General features: G+C 42.8%; 1 protein-coding gene across 3 annotated transcripts in view; it reads right to left on the reverse strand.

Annotated features, from left to right (window-relative positions):
- Positions 1-6,473: 6,473 nt before the first annotated feature.
- TSPAN19 (tetraspanin 19) overlaps positions 6,474-23,252 on the reverse strand; it is a 37,190-nt gene continuing 20,411 nt past the window's right edge. For 2 of the 3 annotated variants that reach the window (XM_019480961.2, XM_019480962.2), the window contains exons 7-9: positions 22,301-22,444; positions 14,825-14,908; positions 6,474-9,023 (exon numbers count right to left, since the gene is read on the reverse strand). In XM_019480961.2, the coding sequence (XP_019336506.1) occupies positions 8,952-9,023; positions 14,825-14,908; positions 22,301-22,444 (300 nt within the window). In that variant the 3' untranslated portion in view covers positions 6,474-8,951. The remainder of the gene's footprint in view (positions 9,024-14,824; positions 14,909-22,300; positions 22,445-23,252) is intronic. The other variant, XM_019480965.2, reaches the window with a different exon arrangement.

Genomic DNA, 23,252 nt, shown 5'->3' on the forward strand with positions numbered 1-23,252 from the left:
GAATAGAAGAAAGACTGGAAGGGTGGATGGAAGGAGTAGTGAATACACATAGGTGTGGGTCCTGTTGCATGGTTTTCTCTATCACTGCAACTGGGTGTAGCCCCTGCTCCAGAGTGACCATGGCTGCACTGGTCAGGCCACCCCCACAACCTCAAACTTTCCAGGGGCTTCCAGAAGACATCCCATGATTCTGGCAATGCCCTATGCCCTGGCCTGAAAATTTCCAGTGTCCTCTACCTTCAATGTGGAGGCAGCTGGCCATGCCCCACCTTCTCCTGAAGTTTCCAGGGACATCTGCCTGCTTCCCCCAGCTTCAATGCTGTGCGCCCCCTTAGGCACCATACAAATATCCCTTGTAAGAGAAAACCCCACCCTGAAGAGCTTACAATCTAAATCAGAGAGTCAGACAAAGGAAAGAAGAAAGGAGATATTACCTATGCAGATGATCACACAGCATGTTATTGGCAGCGGTACAAGAACTGACTAATGAATTCAGAGATATAGCCAGCCATTTTAGCACCTGATATAGGCCATGCATAGCATGCCCCCCCCACCCATGCCCTACACCATAACAAAATGTATGATGCATTGGGTTTTTTTTTAAAGAAGATATCTGTATGACATACCTTGACTGCATACCAATATGCATATAGCAGAAAACATGAGCAAAATATACGATGCCTAAACAATACACAGTGGGTACATCTATACTTGCAATTAATGGAAAGCAATAAACTCTGCAGCAGTTTGAGCTGGAGTAAACTAATCCCAGGCACAGGGGTTACACATGTGCCCAGGACAGCAGCAATTTGAGCCGGGGCAGAGCAGACCCCCAGCTGGCTGGGCTGACTGGGTGCAATATATGCCTGTAGTCAGCATCTATATGTGCGTTTCATTGCAGTAAATTAATCCACCACTGATAGTACTGTCAGCGATCTATTAGGTTGTAACAAACGAATTTACTTCACCATAAGCTAGTACCTTAAGTAGGTGCTTGCCACAGTGCCTGAAGAGGGACCCATCCCAGCACTACTGCAGGGCTTGCTGCCCACCTGCAACACAGCTGGGACCCTGGTCTCCACCATGCCAGGTGGAGAGCAACAGCACAGCTTCCAGTCCTGGGCTGGGGAAGGGTCTAGATAGGGGACTTACCATAGCTACCTTGCCATCAGTGACAGTACTATCTTACGGCAGAGTAAATTAGTTTGCTACAACCTAATACGCTTGCTACAACCTAATACCACCAGTGCACATGGTGACTCTTTACTGCTCAGATAATTAATCTACTCCACAGTAAAGCATGTGTAGATGCACACAGTAGGTACTATTGCAGAAAACGTGGTTTGGTGCCAGACAAATTGCCCCGCTTTGGGGAAATTGCATTTCCTCACTCTTCCTAGCTCCCACCATGCTGAAGGAGCCAAGGGACAACTAAAGCAATGGAGACACCAATATTTCAGGATTAAACAACAAGTGAGGAAACATGATATTTATCTGTTGCAATGCATATCAAGAGTAAATAGTTAAATATAAATACAAAGCAATTTATCTATATGGCATCTTCTAAAGAACCATTGTCAAATTGCAGGATTTTCTAAGAATTTCAGACCTTTAAAAATAAACATCAAGGTCTGATAACATATTTTTCATATTTTGATTATCATAACAGATTTATGTCCAAAAGTGCATAGCTTTGTTTTCATATGGTAACTCCACAAAATACATAATATCAAGCATTTTATTTGAATTTATAGCTCTCTTAAAATATCACTACTTCCCTACATTAACAAAAAAATTATAACAGAAAAGAGCACAAACCCAAATTAGTGTGAAAAAGAAAGGTTCAGAAGTTTGCTGAGCTGCTGCCTATAGTTACACAAAATGCCATACATGATAAGTATTCAAACAAGGTATTAGACGTTTGACTTCTTAAAAACTAAGATGAGGCAAAAAGTTCTTAGCCGAGGAAGTCTTGTAATAGTCCCCTTTGATTCATAGATTCATAGATGTTAGGGTCGGAAGGGACCTCCATAGATCATCGAGTCCGACCCCCTGCATAAGCAGGAAAGAGTGCTGGGTCTAGATGACCCCAGCTAGATACTCATCTAACCTCCTCTTGAAGACCCCCAGGGTAGGGGAGAGCACCACCTCCCTTGGGAGCCCGTTCCAGACCTTGGCCACTCGAACTGTGAAGAAGTTCTTCCTAATGTCCAATCTAAATCTGCTCTCTGCTAGCTTGTGGCCATTATTTCTTGTAACCCCTGGGAGCGCCTTGGTGAATAAAACCTCACCAATTCCCTTCTGTACCCCCGTGATGAACTTATAGGCAGCCACAAGGTCACCTCTCAACCTTCTCTTGCGGAGGCTGAAAAGGTCCAGGTTCTTTAGCCTCTCCTTGTAGGGCTTGGCCTGCAAGCCCTTAACCATACAAGTGGCCCTTCTCTGGACCCTCTCCAGGTTATCCACATCCCTGTTGAAGTGCGGTGCCCAGAATTGCATGCAGTACTCCAACTGCGGTCTGACCAGCGCCCAATAGAGGGGAAGTATCACCTCTTTGGACCTATTCGTCATGCATCTGCTGATGCATGATAAAGTGCCATTAGCTTTTCTGATGGCTTTCGTCACACTGCCGACTCATGTTCATCTTGGAGTCCACTAGGACTCCAAGATCCCTTTCTACTTCCGTGCCACCAAGCAGGTCATTTCCTAGGCAGTAGGTATGCTGGACATTTTTCCTCCCTAGGTGCAGCACTTTGCATTTCTCCTTGTTGAACTGCATTCTGTTGTTTTCTGCCCACTTGTCCAACCTGTCCAGGTCTGCCTGCAGCTGTTCCCTGCCCTCCGGCGTGTCCACTTCTCCCCACAGTTTTGTGTCATCCGCAAACTTGGACAGAGTACACTTCACTCCCTCATCCAAGTCGCTGATGAAGACACTAAAGAGTATCGGTTCAAGGACCAAGCCCTGCTATTGATACCATTGATACTACCCTGATATTTATGAAGGGGCATCCAGACTGAGGATTTCTGCTGCTGGATCATTCAGTGTGGCACTCGGAGAGAAGTGGTTTCTGAGGCAACCACATTCATTCATTAGTTTGGAATATTAATTAATAATGATTAATTTGGAAAATTACAGGGCAGAGTTCTCTACTCACTTACCTTGTTAAGATTTAGAAAAAACTTCACTGAACCCTTTGGCTGGATCCAGACATGCAAGCATGTGTGGTTTAACAGCACAAACCTCCTTACGGCACCACAAACCAAACTCCCAGGATAAAATGTGCTCTGTGCCGCAAATTCACAGCATGGGGACAAAATTTGCTACCAGGAAATCCCAGCAGCAAAAAAAAACAAGGAAAAAAAGCAGCGTGGAAAAAGGTAGTGCAGCGCATGCAAGAGGAACGTGCGCCAGCAGACATGGAAGCTGGGTCCTCCCAAAATGCTCTGGTTCTTGGCCAGAGCATCTCCACTGCTTTCTTTGTCCCCTGGCTGCCCCAGCACGGTGGGAGGAGCAGGAAAATGGCAGTTTCCCTGAAGTGGGGCAATTTGCCCCACACCAACCCACACATGCAGGGGTGTGCACTGTGGCAAAAAGTAGTAACGTAAATTTGTGCTCCTATTATTTTTGCCACAAAGAGTGCTTGCCTCTGCATGTGGAGATGTGCCCATGGGGTTGCACCCACATAAGAATCATGTCTTGTACATATTTTAAACAAAGGGGATAATTTGTCTAGGATCAATTAGCAATCGTTGTGGTGTTTGGAAGAAAACAATAGAGAAAGGGTATATCAGGAATATTTCTTAAACTCTAAATGTTAATGTTGCTTAGCAATAATCAGATAAGTTGCAAAATTCACGGGCTCAGTGATTTACAAGCAAGTACATTACTGCTTTTGTGAACTCCTGCCCGGGGCGGTGGCGTCGGACCTGATGATCTATTTAGGTCCCTTCCTACCCTAAGTACTATGACTATGAGTATTTTACTGCCTCCTGATGTACTGTATTATTAGATGCAGCCTAGGGTAAGTTATACAGTCATCCAGGGAGTACTGAAATAGAATTATCAGAACATACACCAATTAATTAACAAACTTAGCATTTGTGGTGATTTTTATTTTTGCTGGAAGTGTGACGTGAATACAGCTAGAGGGAAATGCAATGAAAGTTAAAGAGAAAGGGAAAAAACTGCTGCATGTCTATAAAGAGTCATCATCAGTTCCTCTTGCAAAGAAATGCTAGTTATTTCACCTAGAAATAAAGCAAACTAGCATTTTTTAATATGGTGTAAAAATAATGATGTAGCCATTATGATCCAGAAAATATGCAAGAGGCAAGGATTTTTCTGGGTGATATATTTTATATTACTAATTGCATGATTACAAGAGATTTAAACTACATTTTTTTCTATTGTGAATTTTAAAAAATATCTTATGATTGAAATAATATATTTCAAAATAAAATGAATAAGATATTTAAAATAAAATGAATTTTTATCTGGGAAAATTTAAAATAATATGAAAACAAATACACAAATGTTTCAGTGGCTGACTTGTTTGTCTCAGGTTTGTCAAACCTCACTGTTATTCTGTAAATGTTTTTGACAAGACAGCTGCTATTCACTCAGTTGTCCATTGTAAGCAATACTAAAAACTAAAGTTAATGAACAAATATTTTACACATCTCCTACTTCTTCAATTTGCATTGTTATTACAACGTTGGTGTAGAATAATTAAAACTTGTTTCTACAGATGTGGAATTTTTGTGTGTATATGAATGGTATTTTTATTCTTTTCAAACAAACAAAAATGAGATCAACATTGGACTGATTTTTGATGACGTTTAAATTGTACTTGTTTTTAATCTGTATAGGGAACACGGGTGTGCTACCAAAGAGGTTTTGAATGACTCATTCTAGCTGATAGATGGATGATATTTGCATGTCTGTGAATGAGGTGACATAGCAACACTGTTGCACAGAGACATAAACATTTAATGCAAAACAATATGAGTATATGAAACAATTCAGCTTGAAATGAAAAAAAGAAAACAGTTTGCTAGTGATTAATGAGTGGAGGTAGTTCTTGGAAAAAGAATGATGTGATCAGCAATCACGTCAGCCACTGAGTATTGGAAATGAAAGATCCGAACCTTGTAATAAACCCATGCCCATTAAATTTTTAGTATAGAGTCCCACTCGAGAATCAGGATACAGCTGGACTCACTTCATTTGTTTTCGTAGCAATGTTGAACTTTCTAAAATTTCTTAGACAGAAGCTATTGAAGTACAATAAGATCTTGCCAATTTTTTTAGTGCAGTTAGGAACTGTATTGTAGCTCAGCATCTGGCTTCAAAAGAAACCATCATTTCTAGAATTTAGATGTACAATCAGTTTAGCGTTATATCTTTAATTCTCATGCACTTGTCAGTTTCTTGAGAAATTGCAGCAGCAAGTACTTTAACACTGGGAAATAGCGAAAGCTATGCTAGGCTTTAAGACATATGTGAGATTTTTGCAATGGATATTGAAAAAGACAGAGTTCAGTAGAGAAGATTTTGCACTGTCCTGCATTAGGACCATGTAGAAACGCTTGGCTCCTAGGCAGAACTCAAAGAACAAAATGGCTTCTTGCTCTACTTTGCATGGAGAGTGTACCTGTTACATCATTCTTTTGAATGGTGCTTTGTATTCCTCCCCAATATACAGCCATTGACAATCAGTCCATATGGGTACAGATAAGTATAATTCCATCTCTTTTCCTTCACCCCTACAACAGAGATGGGTAACTCAGAGGTCTTGAAGTGGATTGCTGCTGTGTCTCTACACAGTGGGATCCTTTTATCTCCATTCATTCCATACCTTTTGAATAAAATCTGCAATGTAGTTTGGCTAGAATTAAGATTTAGCCACTCTGTATCACAATCACAATATCAAAACATTTACAAGCTAAAAAAGAGCCATGCACTGCTATTGATCCCTTCTCACAATCTCCATTTTGACCCATTTATTAACGTAGATCACAGAGCACAGATCACCTTACACGTGTAACAAGTAATAAAAACATACCAACAGATTGTTACCCTGATTTGAAGTTACCGGAACGCGTAGGCTAAAAAGATATAAACATATACCTGTGAGTGCTTTCCCCACTTAAGAGTACTGGCCATTCCAAGCATATGGATAAATCAAGCATCAAAAAACTGTGAAATTGACCTAAAGTTCATAACATTTTGAAACAATGAATGTTAGAAGTTTTTCTTCTGTGCAGCCATGAAAGCAAGAAACATCATTGCTAATTAAAGTTGCAGTTTTCTCGTTATTATTTGTCTCTAGAAGCTGGAACTTTAAGTAATAAACCAAATACCTTTACCATCTATGGTAAAACAATGAGGATCGCCAACCCTGTTCAACTTTTAAAATGCTCTAGTTAAAATTAAACTGGCTTTAAAATATTTTTATAGAGAATGACAACACTTGTCTTAAAACATTTTTATTGCTCCAACAGTTACAGATTTTGAAAGTGTTGCTGCATGTGAAAACCATTCATTTTTATTCACACATTAAAGCATTTCAAGAGAGTATTTCATGTTCTTCACAAGTTCTATACTAGAAATACTTGGCTGTGTATATCTTAGCGCCCCCTCTAAAAGTGCAGGTAAAGACACCATGAGTTCTAATGCACAATCCACACAATCGCACTTCCTGACATGCCACACACACATGGTAGGAGGCATGATTGTGGGATTGCACATTAGATACAATCATACCCATGTGTGTGGTGCAGGTGGGACAGAGTCCCATCAGGTGCGGGACTCTTAGACCCGGCAGACTTGAGGCATGGCTGTGATCTTAGTCCTGGGGGTGTGTGGAACAACCCATGGCTGGGAGATTGCAAAGGTTGAGAAACTGTGGTTGAGTCTTCCAGCTGAAGACTGCCTACACATACAAATTAAAGCTGGATAGAAACCAGCTATAAAGTTATTACCTATTTTTGAGCAATAACTTTATAGTTGGTTGGACCTTTTTAAGGTCCTATTGTTAATTTACACGTATGCCCTGTCTAAATTTACTGTGCAGTTAACAAGATCATTGCATAATAGATACGATGTGTAGGGCTTTAGGAGTGTTAAAATGTTCTACAGCATTCTCCCCCAAGCAAATCATTTCCACTATGTATTTGCTATTTTTATGTATGATGATATGAAGTTTTACAGTTTTTTACTAAGAGAAAATAAGTTAAAGGAAAATGAAAATACAAACTCTTATTACTTCTAAGACAAAATTCAAGGTGGGACTTAGGCTTCCAAAATACTGAACAAGACAGACTTTTCTAATCACCTTATTGTCGTAAAGGATAAATTCCTTAAGATCTATGATCAAAGCATTGTGTCAGACTGTCTGTATGTATGTTTAACATAACTGAGATTTAAGAGTGTTTTTTAAAGAAAGGAAAAATTTGCCCTTTATTTTAAGTTACCATGAGATCACTGTGCTCATGTTAATGTAATTAGTTCCATTAAAAGAAAACAGAAGAATATTGGTTACTGATTTTTTTCTTGAAGACAAAACAATCTTTATTTGAATATAGAAGAAAAATGTGGTTGATTTATTTAAAGAGTTAGAAACTCTGACTCAGTTTTAATAAGACTTTGCACTCTAATTTTTCCATGGCACATTTATGCTAGGCAGTCTTTTCTGGGTTTGTAGAAGGATGAGTGGTAGTTTTTTGTTTTTTTTTTTAAGAATTCGGACTAGAAGCCAGCTCACTTGCACTAGCCTCAAATTGTGCTTTACAAAGTATGGACCCATTCCCCATTTCTGCTAGTTTTACACTGGAATAACTCCATTGATTTCCACCACAGAATTACCCCCAACTACCAATCTGCAGAATTTGAATTAAGCCTTTAGGAAAAGCCCCCCATTGAATCCAATTAACATTTTGAGGATTATAGGGCCCAGAATAAGATATGAAATGATGACTACTGCACGATGCTAGGAGTTGAAGGGATTCAGTTCACTTCAGGAAACTATAAGAAACTTGGTATAAGTATAATTAGAACCTGCTCAATTTTGATCTTTTTGAAAAAAGAGAGTAACTGTAACATACAGTTACATGATCTGCATATGCCATAGTGCAAATTGCAACGTACTTTATCATAAAGAGCCTGTGAATTAATCTGCCTCTGAGCATGTTTTCACATCCTTTCTTCCTCCTAAATGTTCGGGGTCCTAAGCAAGCGCTTCCCTGGGTAATCTGTGACAGGAGGATTTTTCAAAACATCATAATAAAAAGAAAACTGATAGATTTTGTCAGACACCAAGTTATTAGATTTTGAATTGAGTGATGAATATCTGTGGTTCCTTCTGTTTTACAACCATTTGCTGAGCCAGTACCCTTTCAAAGGTTGCTTTAAAGAGACAGTATTCAGTGAAACAGAATGGTTACTCAGTACTTCATTATGCATACATCTTCAATAAACATTATACCCAAGACCAGGAGTTGGCAATCTATGACTCATGGGCTATTGGACCAGGCCACAGAGCTGGGGCTTTGGCAGTGTTTGGCAGCAAGGACTTCACTTGTGTTGTACTGTGCTGCACTGTGGCCAGGCAGCTGGATGGCCAAGTGATGGGGAACTCTTCACTAGCCCTGTTGCAGCCAGGCAGGGGACAGATGCAGCAGCAGTGGCTGGTTCCTAGCACTAGCTTTGAGCTGGGCCATTCCAATCCGCTGCTGGAAAAGGCTGCTAACCACTGCCCAAGACTATAAGCAATACTAATTATGTATCTAAATATAAAATACAATATAGCATGGCAATTATGGCATTTTAAGGCTTAGTCCAAAATTCCTCAGATTGAACAGGTATAATTCTACTGACTTTAAAGGGCCTTCCGACGTATTAAACAATCATCAGAAATGCCATGCCATATAACAAAACCAAAAAAAAAATATTAATCTTGTGGGCAAATTTTCTTCTTCTTGATATTTCTGGACAGACATACAGCTAAAATGAACAAGAGAATCTGAAAAAAAAGGAAGAAGTGTTAAAAACCATAGTGATAGCTGCTTGCTCAAGGTTTTGTTTGAATGTTATTCGAAAACTAAGGTAGAATGCATAGACAGCGCAGGGAGCCAAGACCGGTATCCAGGATTCGCTACCTTACCTCCAGCTGAGTGCCCTAATCACTAAGATACCAGTCAAGGAGCCCTTGCTTGCACTTGTTCTGGCCCTGTGACTCTTGGTCTTTGATACATGTTCATTTACAGGTGCAATGGGATCTGATCCATACAATTAGTCCTGCTGCCATGCATAGCAGAAGTTGGAATTTTGGGATTGGGAATCAGATCCAACTTGTATCCTTTCTACTTCCCAGTGCAGGGGGAGCCTGGGCAAGCCAACAGCACCAGCAAGCCAGAACCCAGCAATGGGAAGCCAAAAGCTAAGTACTTCCAGATCCAGAACCAGGGCTGACAATCAATTGATTGTCAGCTATAGCCAGGGACCACACTGTAGCCAGTTTGAGACCCTGGTGAGCTCCTTGTCAGGCTCTAGCTGATAAGGTCACTGGTTCAAGACCCTGATGTGGTTTCTGGCTGGAGCCAAAAATCAGCTGCTTGTTGGCCCTGGCCTGAGACCTGCTATACATTCAATTTAAGGTACAATGAAAGCCAGCTATAAAAATGTTCTATAAAGAACATTTTTATTGTTGATTTGATATTTTGTGGCACTTAAATTGGATGCGGATGTAGTGGTCTTGCCATTTATGTTGCAATTAACATGTGACTCATGGTATAAATGTGAAGTGTAGACAGGGCCTTGTATTCATGGCTGCCCAGGATCACAGTTTTGATTGAGTGCTACTTTGTACAGACTGTTTTCTGGGAAGTGGGGGGACTGAAGCTCTTTAGAGTGGACCAAGGAAGGCCTAGAACCAGGTCTTAAAAGTATTTTAACCATTAACATGCTGTAGGAAAGCTGGAGGGAACCCTCAAATCCTGTGTTCTTGGTTTTGAACGTGACCATAGCTCTAGTACTTTGTATTGGACTTTATACTGTTGGTATGTGTAAGGAATGCTCCAGACACACCAAGCAGATTAGGTTTCTTCAGTTTCTTTCATGGAATTTATGGCTACCGATACACTTGCTCAGGGGGTAGGGGACCGTTTTAATCAGAGTGGTTCCCGTGCAGCTGCTCTAATTAAAATGCCATGGCATCATGCGTATTCACAGATGTTTAGGGATGGAAGGGAACTCATGAGATCATTGGGTCTAGCCCCCTTGCTCTGGGCAGGAAAGACCGCTGGAATAAAAATAAGTCAGAATAAAAACAGGTTAGTGTAATCCATGTACAAGAGGTTCTGTTCTCTCACCATAATCAAAAGTTTCCAAATCTACATGTTACTTCAAAATTAAGTTCTCAAATTTGGTTTTGATCCCTAAAGAGCAAACATGATTACGGATTGGTATGAAAGCTGTTAAGAGATACTGCATTAACCCCCTGAGTGTTTTAAAATGGCTGTGGGATGCTTTATCTAAACCTCATTTGACAAAGTTTAGCTAAAGAGCCCCATGGGCATTTTAAAATGTTCAGGGGCTTAATATACATGACACTGCAGCAATGCTGGAGTGTTCTAATTAAAATGTGGAGCAGACTCGATTAATCGAGTATTTCTAATTAGAACACAAAGGAGCATGTGTATAGGCACCCTATGTGCCACTTGGCCTAGTATCTGAATCACAGTAGAGCTCAGCTAGAAGCTATATATCTAGATCCTCAGAAACAGTTGTTTCTGCACATACAGTAAAAGCCGTGTTATCTGGCACTTTATTAACCAGCATGCTCTATTAACTGGCATGCCAGTTGACGTGGCAAAAGCAAAACTGGAAGCCCCACTTCCGGTTTCACCGAGTCCCACTTTGCCAACTTCAGGCCATGGCCCGGGGCAAAGCAGCTGCGTGGGGCCCCCTTCCCTGTCCCCTAGCAGGGAGTGAAAGCCTGGTGCAATGGATGCCGCAGGAGGGGCAGCAGCCCAACCAGGCAAAGACACCTCTCAGGTAACCAGTATATTTAGTTATCTGGCACCCCCCCATTCCCCATGGGTGCCGGATAACAGAGCTTTTGCTGTACATGGAAGTTTAAATTTAGACACCTAGGGAATACTGCAGTCCAAAATGAAGATGTCAAATGAATTTAAGTCATATTGGTTTACTTTCTGTAATGTAAGCAGTAGTTCCGTTTAGGTGTACTTACTTTCCCAATCTGGAGCGGGCCCTTAACCTGTTTGTGGCTCAATTTCCCTCCTGCAGAATTCAGATAATAGTACATCCCTACAGCACGAAGGGCTATAATACACCCAGACTAGAGAAAGAGAATCAGAAAAGCGCAGGCTCAGGGGTGATCTGATGGCCACCTATAAGTTTATCAGGGGTGTTCACCAGGATCTGGGGGAACGATTGTTCACCAGAGCGCCCCAAGGGATGACGAGGTCTAATGGTTATAAACTCCTGCAAGATCATTTCAAGCTGGGCATAAGGCAGAATTTCTTCACTGTCCAAGCCCCCAAGGTCTGGAATAGCCTGCCACTGGAGGTGGTTCAAGCACCTACATTGAACGCCTTCAAGAGAAATTTGGATGCTTATCTTGCTGGGATCCTATGACCCCAGCTGACTTCCTGCCCCTTGGGCAGGGGGCTGGACTTGATGATCTTCTAAACTGTTAAATAGTCTTTCTCTAGTGATTTGTGTCCTGTCTAATTTAACACCCACTCGCTCTTCCTCTGGCCTGAAAGGCTTCAGGGGTCTATAACTCCCTTAACTACAGCCTTCCATCTCCTCCTATCTTGTGCAATCTCCTTCCACTTTATTGAATCTTTGCCTATTCTTTCCAGATTAGTTTTTATGTTCTCTACCCATCATTGCCTTGGTCTACCTTGAGGTCTGATACCCTTTACCTCAGCTTCCAAAATCTATCTCACACTCCTTCTCTCATTGTTTTTTGTGATATGCCTTGCCCATTTTATTTTCTGTGCTCTGATCTTGCTTAAGTCATTAGGTAAGCTCTTGATTATGTCTTCTCCTCCATTCTCCATTTTCTTGCACTGCATCAAATATTTTACTTAGTACTTTGTTTTCAAACACTTGCAGCCTTTTTCCATTTGCCTTTGTCAGAATCCAGGATTCACATCCATATAAAAGGACAGGTTGAACAACTGTATCATTGTGGCAGGCCACCTTTGGTGCCTGCCACTTTAGGAGCAGCAAACAGGCAGCAGCCAGGTGCCTGATGAGCCAGCCATTTTGGTCCAGGGATATAAGCTGGGCTGCAGTTTGTTGCAGGAAGAAAGGTGAAAACATTAGGCTGAGACGCTGCTCTGGCCAGAGTCAGGAGGTAAGGGCAGGGACTATGGGGAGAAGGTGACCTCTTGTCCTGGGTAAGATGCAAAACTGCACCTTACTGGGGAAGGGTGGTCTGGTGGGGCTCCTAGTGGCATGTGAGCCCCCAGGAAATGCCAGGCCAATTACCATCCCCATGAAAGGTGGGTCAGGGTGCATTAAGCCCAGCCCCACATTCCTGGTGGTGTTCTGGTGAGCAGGGGGAGCCCAGGGCTAAGTTAAGGAGCCCTGAGGTAGAGCTTGGGCTGGAGGAGAAACCTGGGGCTGCACCCAGGTGGCAGAGGATAGCCTGTTGACAGTTAGAGAGACCCCAAGTAAGAGGGGTGACTGTTAGAGAGACCCTGATTGCCTTGGTTTCTTCAGTTATTTGATTGTCCTTTGTGATTACTGGGCACTTACTTATACACATGCTGTAGGAGGTGGTGGGTAGGGGGTGCTTCAACTAGAGCAGGTCTGAAAGCTATTCTAATTACAGCACCTGGAGCATCATGTGCATCAGTGTCCCCACACTGAAAAATGGTGGCATGGGTGCTTTAATTAAAGCTCATTTGACAAGTCTCAGTCAGGGTTTGAATTACTCTTTGACTCTTGGGGGGGAAGGGAAGTCTGCAAAAAAACCCCCAAAACTGGTTCATTGGAAGGAGGAATCCAATTGGAGACCCCCCTCAGTTTATGATTTTCAAATCTTACAGGGGGGCTCTCGTCTCTGACCCCCCTCCCCCAAGCTCCCCCATAATTTGCACCCTGGCTTTAGTTAAAATGCCCCCCCCCCACACTATTTCTCAGCATGGGAACACTGGAGTCTGCTGGACCATGGTTGAGTCTGCTCCAGCAGACTCAATTAATCAAGTCTGCTCTGACGCTCTGTAATTACAGCATGTCAGAGCAGCCTTGATTACGTGTATAGACACCCACTGTTTCTAAATATTTACATTTCTCTACATTTTCCACATTATCATTCCCTATTCTTATCTTCCTGTGATATTGAGATTTATTTCTGGATGTGATCATGTATTTTTGTCTTGCTGACATTGCCAAAGAAGTTGGGCTTCCTATCATCGATGGTGTTTCTTTTTTTTTTTTTTTTTTTGGTACTATTTCCATTTCCTCTCTTAGGCAGTACTATCTGCATACACAAATTTCTGGTGCAGTCTGTTTAGCTGCAAACCTTTTCCTCCTTCAGCAGGGTTTCTTGCGATCTTCTCAAGCATCAAATGGAAAAGCATCCATGACAGTGCATCCTCTTGTTTGAGCCCACTACTGATTTCCATTGGATCTGATACATGAGAATTGAAGTAATGGTAACTCCTTTAGTCTTCAATACACATCTTAGCAATGCATTCCAGTCTTTTTGGGAATTCCAAACCTCACCATGATTGATCACAGTGGATACATCTACACATGAGTTTAAGGCATAGCAATAAACTCTGAAGCTGTTTGAGCCAGAATAAACTGCTTCTGGGCACAGTGTCTATACATGTGCCCAGGACAGCAGCAATTTTAGCTGGGGTGGAGCAGGCCTGGGCTGGCAGGGAAGCAAGGGGTCAGCCCCAGACTCCAAGAGGCAGTGTCAGGCAGCAGAGGGGGTGGCTGGGGCATAAGGCTGCTAACCCTGCAGAGCCATGTGGCTAGGTGGCAGGCAGGAGTCTGGCCCCTGCTCAGTCACCATCTATATGTGAATTTCAGTGTAGTAAATGACCCCTCCGTAAAACTGCAGTTAATTTCTCCACCGTAAGAGAGTACTGCCCCCAACAGTACTATCTTATGGCAGAGTTAATTATTTTCCTGCACCCTATTATTTGCACATGTGTAGATGGTGACACTTTACTGCAGAGTTAATTGGTCTACTCTGCACTAAAACATATGTGTAGATGCACCTAGTGACTCCCTTCTAATACCATCATAAGTTTTATCAAATCTATGTAAACTTAATGTATAACTTTCACAGCTTCCCATTTCTTTTCCAACAATAATCTTATTGATTAAAAGATTAAGAAGTTGATATATCTTTCTTGAACCTACAGTGGTAATCTTCCACAATTAATGACACTTATTACTATCATTATATTAGTCTTAAGAGCCCCAGTCATAAATCCCATTTTACCAAGAGCTAACCAAATAGAGAACAAAGAAATGCTCCTTTCCTCTGAGAGCTTTCAATTTCTGCTGATTTCCTACCCTCCAATGCAGATAAATGTAACAAGTTGGATAAAACAATGTATATAAATGATCTATTTAATACCGGGCATCAGGGTCTATGAGGAAGTCAACATTATTTATCTTCTAAAGGCACCATTATTTATGTTCTTATGCCCCTTAATGTTAAGCAAAAATTCCTATGTCATTTCAACAGGGCACAACCAAGCCCAGAGAGTACTGAGTTTATTTTTGTGAATGTCATAAGACTGTTATTTTTTTAAGTATTCTTACCTGCACAGCTAACAGCCCAATATTGACTGCAATTAAGAACAGAGTGTTGTTTTCAAACCACATTTTAATATACTCTTCACATCCCTAAGGAAATGGAAATGAACAGATTTTAAGTGTCAGATAATTGTTAATTATGATATTCAGCCAGAATAAGGTTTACAATGTGTACCTGTTAACATGTTATGCAAAAACTTCCTGCCATGACCTGATAATTCTAACACTACACAAGGCAGTAACTGTATTAGTGTGCTTCTAGCCTTTTAATTGTTTAGGTAGTTAAAAAAAAAAAAGACTGAAGGTAACAGTTTTAGATTCAAACATACTGAATTTTACATTGAGGTAAAAAGGACTACACTTCTGTAGGAGAATAAATGATAGATGGTTTTTCTAGGCAGGCAAGGTTCTTTGGGCACATGTGATATCTTTACTAGACTGAGTAGTTGGAAATTTTTTTGCAAGCTTTTGAGCACAAGCATCCTTTTTCAGGCAGTGGGAGACTGCTGTTGTTCTGAGATGTCCAAGGTGGGAAAGAAGATAGAAGTGTGACAGGAGGTCAGTGAAAATACTCAAACACCAACATTTCCTTTTTGGACACCATGATGAATATCCAAAATGGTAAAAAACAAACCACCATATACAAGAAACCCATGGACCAACATACATATCTACATAGAACCAGCAATCGCCCTAAATGCACCAAAAAAGCTGTAATTTACAGCCAAGTTCTCAGATACCACTGAATTTGCATGGAGGAGAATACCTGCAATTGCTACCTGACAAAGCTCAAAAGGGCTTTCACCCAACAAGGACAATCCGCTAGAGAGAGAGATTGTACTTTTGAAAGTGCCACCTACATACCATGCAAAGATCTGCTGCAGCAAAAAAAGAAAATCCCCACAAATTGAACACCATTAGTTATGACATATCATCCTTCCTTGGAACCTATACGAAAATCCTCAAACAATTGCAACCTATACTAGAAGACCCAGTTCTTAGAGATCTTTCCGGAACAACTCATTCTAGCCTTCAAACAAGCACCAAACCTTGCTAACCTCATCACCAGAAGAAAACTCCCTATGACCCAAACCACACCAAATGAATCCAGACCATTCCAAAACAAGAAATGCTAAACCTGACAACACATCTCCACCACTCCCACTATAACCACATCCCACAACAGAACCATCACCATTCCTGGATCTTACACCTGAACCTCCAGAAATGTAATATCTCATCCAGAGCACCAAGGCTAGGGACAGACATTATACATAAACTGGTTTACATGATCAGAAATTGGTTTAAAGCTGTAACAGAAGAGATGTTCAGTACACATAAACCAGTTTGAAAATTGGCTGAAACCATTTTGAGATAAACCTGGTTGAATGTAGTATTAGACTTAACTGATTTGGCTCAAACCAGTTTATGCTATGTCTGTCCCAGACTCCTTGCTAGTTTAAGATAAACCAGATGCCCCCAGCATCCTGGCATGCTCTCTGGGCTGGCTGTGGCTCTCTGCTCCACAGCAAGGCTGGCCCCTTCCCTCTGCTCCCTGGCTGGAGCTCCAGCACAGACTGCAGGTACAACAGGGTCTGACTGGCTTCCCCTGGCGCATCCCCCTCGCTGGTCAAGCAGGAATTTCCCCCCTCCCCGCAAGCTCTCACAGTGCCGACTCCAGCCCCACCGACCCTATGCATGTGGTACGCTAGCTAATGCAGAGAGCTGTCTGTGTGTTTGTCTCCAATTTCACTGGGATAGGCAGACAGAACAGTGACCGCTTAGGGCTTTTTGGAACTGATCAACAGGTCAGGTGGTAACTTATTTAAGAAGAGTTTGAACTAATGGAGAGAGGCTATTGTTTTGCTGATGGAGTGATAAACACTTATCAGCCCCCTGCTGGTTTGCTTACCTGTCAGTTTGCTGCAGACACTATAAAGAAGCAGGGAGGGAGATTGTTGATGCTATGGAGCTTTTCAGATGCATGCACTGCACACCTGCCTTGCCTCAGAGTACTAGCAGGGGGCTGAGGGCTGGCAACACTCCCACCCCTTGAGCAGTAAGTGGGGAAAAGCCTGGGATGGTGCAGGCAGACCTCCCTAATCAGAGGTCCTGCTGGGGCCTGGTCATGCCCCCCCCCCCCCCCAGCTCATCTCTGTGGAAAGGAAGGGAGAGCTGCTCTAGTGCCGCCTGGCTTCCAGCCTGAGCCACTGCAGGCATGTGTCTGAATTCCCCCAGTCCAGATAAAATGTGTGTCTGGTTATAAACTGGTTCAGCCTAGCCAGGTTAGATTGAATCTATTCAGGCTCAGGCTTTTTGAAGGTCTGTCCCTAGCCCAAATGCCCTGATGGAAAATATGTAGGAAGAACAAAACAACTGCGTACCAGAATGAACACACACCGAAAATCCATCAAAGGAAAGAATATCCAATTATCTGTGGGTGCACACTTCTCACAAGACAATCACTCCCTCTCTGATTTCTCAGTCCTAATCTTCAAAGGGAACTTACAAAACACCTTTTCTGGTGAGCCTACGAACTTCACTTCATAAATCTACTGGATACAAAAAATCATGGACTTAATATAGACATTGGACACGTTACCACCTGCCTGATATCTGATTCACCAGGTATCTGCCTGAACTTACCATTTCTACATCCTCCCCCCCCCTCCACCTGCCTTTCCTTCCTCCTTTTCTACCCATTGACTTCCTTCTCTACCCATTCCCCCCCACCTTCTCTACCCATTGTTTTTCAAACTTCTACCTAATTACATTTTCACTGACCTCCTGTCACACTTTTAGCTCCTTTCCTACCGTGGAGATCTCAGAACAACAGCAGTCTCCCAGTGCCTGAAGAAGGGTGCTTGTGCCTGAAAGCTTGCAAAAAACTTTTTCTAACTACTCAGTTGGCCTAATAAAAGATATCACATCTTCCCAAAGTACCTTGCCTTGCCTATGCCCTTAGACCAACATGGCTACAATCAACAACCCTGCAACATGGAAGATGCTTTTCTAAACATCCAGTACTCTACAGTTGGATGCCTGAAATAACATTTTTAGCTGTTGCGAGATAACTGGAATCCTATCCATTATTCATCCTAGATTTAATTTATATTCTTTTAGATCAATGATTCTCAACTGTAGCACCCTGGGGATCCTTTGGAGGATAAGCAGAGGATCAGGTTTGTCTCTGCCTGGCTAATCCCCACATCCCTATTGTCCTGTCTCCCTGCAAGGTAGTAAGCACTGTAATATATAAATAAGTTTTTGAAATTAGGTGCCACTCAATTCACAAAGTTATAGAGGCATTCCTTGGGTCCAATAAAGGGGTGCCTTGAGTCTGAAAAAGTTGAGAAACACTTCTAGATCATTGTTTGTATGTATTATACCATTCATTTTAAGAATTCATAAACTTTTACATAGATAATATGCTGAAAAACAAGGAAGGGTTACTGTTACTGCAAGACAAAAGGTATATACACCACAATTTCCCTCCTTTGTGTCTTTTTCCTCTCTACTGCCTTAGGTGCATTTGCCGTTATTCAAAACTATTTGTAGAACCGTGTATTTTGGAGTAGTGTAAAGAACTATTAGTTTATGTATATAAGGACTGCTTTTCTTTTTGTTGATACATACATAGGGATTTTTTCCTGTTGAAACCATAGTTTCTACCATACTCTTTTATATTTTATTTTTTACTGTGAGTTTCTGCTCACATAAAAACATTAAAATATTTTTGCAAGAAAATAAAAAATCTGGAAGTGGAAAGTGTTTCAGTTGTTGGCAGTTCTCAAATAAAATGACTTCTGGTTTTAAGTTTCTAAAACATATACTAAAATAATTTTTATAGGGGTGCACCGATAGAGGTTTTTGGGGCCGATGCCAATAGGTAAGTAGGAATATTGACTGATATGATCCAAATTTTGATACAGCTGCCTCTAGCTGGTAAGTCTGGTGTGATGGAAGGGGAGGGGAGAGGAACAGATCCAGACCCCCGTGGTGAGGGAGGTAGGAAGTGAGGCAGGGGCTGGGGCAAGCGCTACCCAGGCGTGGCGAGTAGGAGGGCAACTGAGCAGGGCTAGTCTGGGCAGTGCTGGGGGGGTGGGGGGGAGACTGCTCCTGCACCACTCATCTGCTAGCTCCAGCCACTATTCTTGCTGCTTGTCCAGGAGGGCATGGGGTGGGCTGGGGCTGTATGGGGCTGTTCCCAGTGGAGCCTGGGCTGGGCGCAGCATTATTGGGAGGAGACTATGGGGGGGCTGTAGCCATCCCAAAATTCACTGTAGCACCGCCTCCATGCCTAGCCCGGCCCAGGCTCTGCCAGGAACAGCCCAAGACCCCTCACCCTGCGCAGATCCAAAGGCACCCCCCCCCATGCCTTCCCGGACAAGCAGAAGGAACAGTAGCTGGAGCCAGCAGACAAATGGTGCATGGCAGTGGGAGCCATCTCCCCCTCCCCGAGCTGCCTGGACAAGCCCTGGTCTGTGGCCTGCCTGCCTGTCTTGCCTGGGCAGTGCTTGCCCCAGCCCCTGCCTCACTCCCTCCCTCACCATGGGGACCTTGATCTTCGCCCCCACCCATGCCCCTTCCCTTCCCCCTTTCCTTCTACCACATTAGACTTACCAGCTGGCAGCTCTCCAAGCTGCTGGCTGTGTTTTCACTGTCTACATGCTGTGTTGTGGCTGCGTGCATGCACACGCATTTACTGGCCCAATTATTGGCTGCTTAAGGCCAATTTCCAATAGACAATTTTCTTTATATGGGTGCCGATCTGATATCAGACCGATATATCAGTGCACCTCTAATTTTTAGGTATTTATTTTGATCAAAAGTATAGTCCACTTTTACTCAAATACAAAATGACCCTGAATATAAGATGACCCCCCCCCACCAAAAGAATTAGATTCTACACATGGAAAACTAACACATTTATTATAATTTTCCATGTATGGAATCTAATTATTGGAGGATCATCTTAAATTTGTCCCCCTGAGCTACTGCAGGTGGTGGGGGGAGAGAGATGCTGGGGGCAGTAATGGGGCAGGCAGTGCGGGGACACAATGAAGGAGAAAGTAGGGGGCACGTGGTAGGGTAAGTGGTGGGGGCAGTAATGGGGCAGGCAAGGTGGAGGTAGCAAAATAAGGAGGCAGTTTGCCCCATGCCAGCTGTCCCCTCTCTTACCTTATATTGTGCTTGGCCCCCTGCAGCCTCATGTTGCCCCAATACCCCTTCCCACTTGTTCCCTTTCCACACAACTTCTGCTCCCCCAGAAACTCAGTTCCCCACCCCCCTTCATCTTCCCCACTTGAAATTTCTGCCCCCCTACCTTCCCCTCTACCCACCCCCTTACCTTTGCTCTGTGGCAGTAGACTCTGTCCCTGTTGCAGCCTGGTGCATGTAGCAGGGCTCCAGCTTGGCCCCATAGCAGTGGCACAGAGCCAGCATTGCTGCTATGGGGTTGGGCTGGAGCACGTGCTCCATGCCTCAGGCTGTAGCAAGGACAGAGCCTGCTGGCATGGAGCAAAGAGAGGGGGAAGTGTGGCAGAGGGGAAGAAGTGGTGTGGTGGGGAGACTGGGGGCTGCAGCTGAGGAATGGTGGGGCATGGAAAAGCCAGGGGCGGGGGGGGGGGGGGTAGGTGGCAGCTGCAGCTCTAGCTCCTAGCTGCCTCATGCTTGATTGTAAGGTGAAGTTCTTTTTTTCCTCCATGTTAAATGAAGAGAAGAAAATCTCCTCTTCTAAGTAAATACGATATTTTCTACGAGGAAAAAGAAATTATTGATCCAAAATGTGTGAGAGTCTATCTATATCTATGAATAATAAAGTAATACACTATAAATATATAATAAAAGAGAAAAGTGTTTTTTTATATCCCTTCATGTAACCTAGATGAGTTAATGTTTGACAATAACAGGGGACAAGCCCTACTGGACAGGCAAAAACATAGAGCATTAGCAGATAATTGACTTTTGGGTGAAATTCATAATGCTAGTTAACAGCTATAAAGCCCTCAATGACCTGCATCCCACTGATAAGTCATGTCTTTTCACACCTGGGACTGCCAGAGCTGGGTGCCTGCAGGCGGATGCCACTGAGGGGTGGGAGCTGATGTGGAGGGAAGCACCAGTGCCCCCTGTGGCCCAGGGACCGCTCTGCCTGCCAGCAGCTTGCCCTCCCATCCCCGCCGCCAGAGAGGTAAGTTGGGTGTGTGCACAACATGGGGGTTTAATTGGCCCTAAATTGAAGCGGTGTTTTTAAAAACCCACTGCTTCAATTGAGGGCCCCCATTTTGTCACACACCCTATGTTCCTGGTATAATATTTCATGGAGCTTTTAAAAATGGTGGTAAGGTCTATTCTAGGGGTTGGCAACCCCCATCACACATGCCAGAGCATGGCACTCAAAGGCATTTTGCTTTGCATGCATGCCTCAGGGCAGATGGTGGGAAAGGGACCAAGGCTGCACTTGCATAACAAGGAATGGACCCCCTGCAGCTCCCATGCCGTCCGCCTGGAGGTGTGCATGCACCTGCCACCCGCAGTGAGCTGGGCCAGGGCTCCCCAGACCTCGGTGCAGCAGCTTATAGACTCCCTGCTGCCTGCCACAACTAGCCCAGGCTCTGGAAAGGCCCCACCTGAGCATCATGGAGCCTGGGCTGCTTGAAGCAAGCAGTGGGGATGCTGCAAGCCATTGTACCGAAGTCTGTGGAGCCCTGGCCCAGGTTGTTACTGGCAGCGGGTGAATGCGTGCCTCAGGGAAGATGGCAGGGAAGGGGTCAGGAGTGAACTGCCATAACAAGGATCAGGCCCCTCATGGCTCTTCTGCCATCCGCCCCCCAGTATGCCAACATCTTACAAGTCAAGGTTGGGGTATTTTTGGCATTCTGCCCAAAAATGTTGTGAATCCCTGGTCTCTCCTTATACTCCAACTTTCTAATAATTGCAGGTTTAGAATCTAGTTTCCTTAAACAAACTGGTCATTCTCTGAAGTCAGTGAATCCTGAGCTTTGGATGTTCTCAGGCTTATTTTTATGCTTTGTTTATTTTTTCATCCTGCAAAGTATACTGACAACTCAAAAAGCAGGTAAAGGCAGTGCTGTCACTATATAAATAATAGTTAATCAAAAAATTTGATGCTAATGGATTTTTTTTTCTACACTGCCTCATTTCTATATCATAGCTGTCCACAGCACAGAACTGTGAATACCAAGAGCTTTGCTACTGCACAGGCTACCAGTGAATGTTCTCTCACAGTTATATGATGCTCCTAGGTCCTATTATCCTGAGGCTCTGATCAAGAATTTTCTGTGATGGACATTTGAAAAGTGAAATGCAAGCAATTGGCCCACCTATGAATGTCTTTGGTTTAACTAGGTTGCACTTTACTTATGTTTCAGTTTTTAAAAAGACAAAGTCAGATTTAGTAAAACATAATAATATGACAGTTAATTTATTCTTACTTTAAAAGAAATATTTAGTCCTTACTTTACTGTACACTGAAGTTTCTGAAGCAACACAAAACCATTTCTTGATATTAGATATTGTACATGAGCACGGAACCTGATTTACATGTTCCATATGCTCATTCTTTTTCCAGTCTGAGAAGTTGTATCTTCCACAGCACTCCAACTAGAAAAGAAGGCACATACCTAAGCTAGCTGTAACAGAGTTAACTTGTGGATCAATAGCAGTGTCAATGCAGCAGTTTGGATTGTAGAACATACAAGCCAATTCAGGACCCTGGTGACAAACATGGGTGGCTAGCCCATACTGAACTCTGCTTTGCTGCACTTATATTGCTAACTGATACTTAAATGAGCAAGATTTAAGCCACCTCAGGTGTATCTACACATGTTGCAATCACACCTCTAAGTGTAGCATAAAAATGCACTTAGGTTAGGATTATGCAATAGCACCAGCTGTTTCTGCAGACAGGATTGGGCAGCCTAAAGAGAGAAGAACTCATTCTTAAAGAACATTTGTTTTTAAAATCTCTATTGCAAATGTATTTGTAAGCCGAGACCCATATGCTGCAATTTACTTGGTGTCATAAAGCTATTTTTAATATTGTCAAGAATCATGAAGATCACCTTGCCACAGTATATTCCATGGAAAAGTTGGCACTGTATTTTAAGGACTTCCTTTAACAAGAGAAATGATTCATGTCTCACCATTTGATTTTCCAGGCTAATTTGGGGCTGTAAGATACAGCCCATTTAGTAGTTAGTGAAATGAAATACAACACCAGCAGGTGCTCTCACTTGGCCAGGGACAAAAATTACACATAAACCAATATAAGTGATTGAAAACAGATTCAAATCTGTAATGCAACAGAAGTTCCATGCATATAAACTGCTTTCAAAATGGCTGAAATCAGTTTAAGATAAACCTGGATGGTTGTAGTATCAGACTTAACTGATTTAGGCTAAATAGGTTC

Source organism: Alligator mississippiensis, chromosome 4 (genome assembly GCF_030867095.1).
Source record: "Alligator mississippiensis isolate rAllMis1 chromosome 4, rAllMis1, whole genome shotgun sequence".
Taxonomy (NCBI): Eukaryota; Metazoa; Chordata; order Crocodylia; family Alligatoridae; genus Alligator; species Alligator mississippiensis.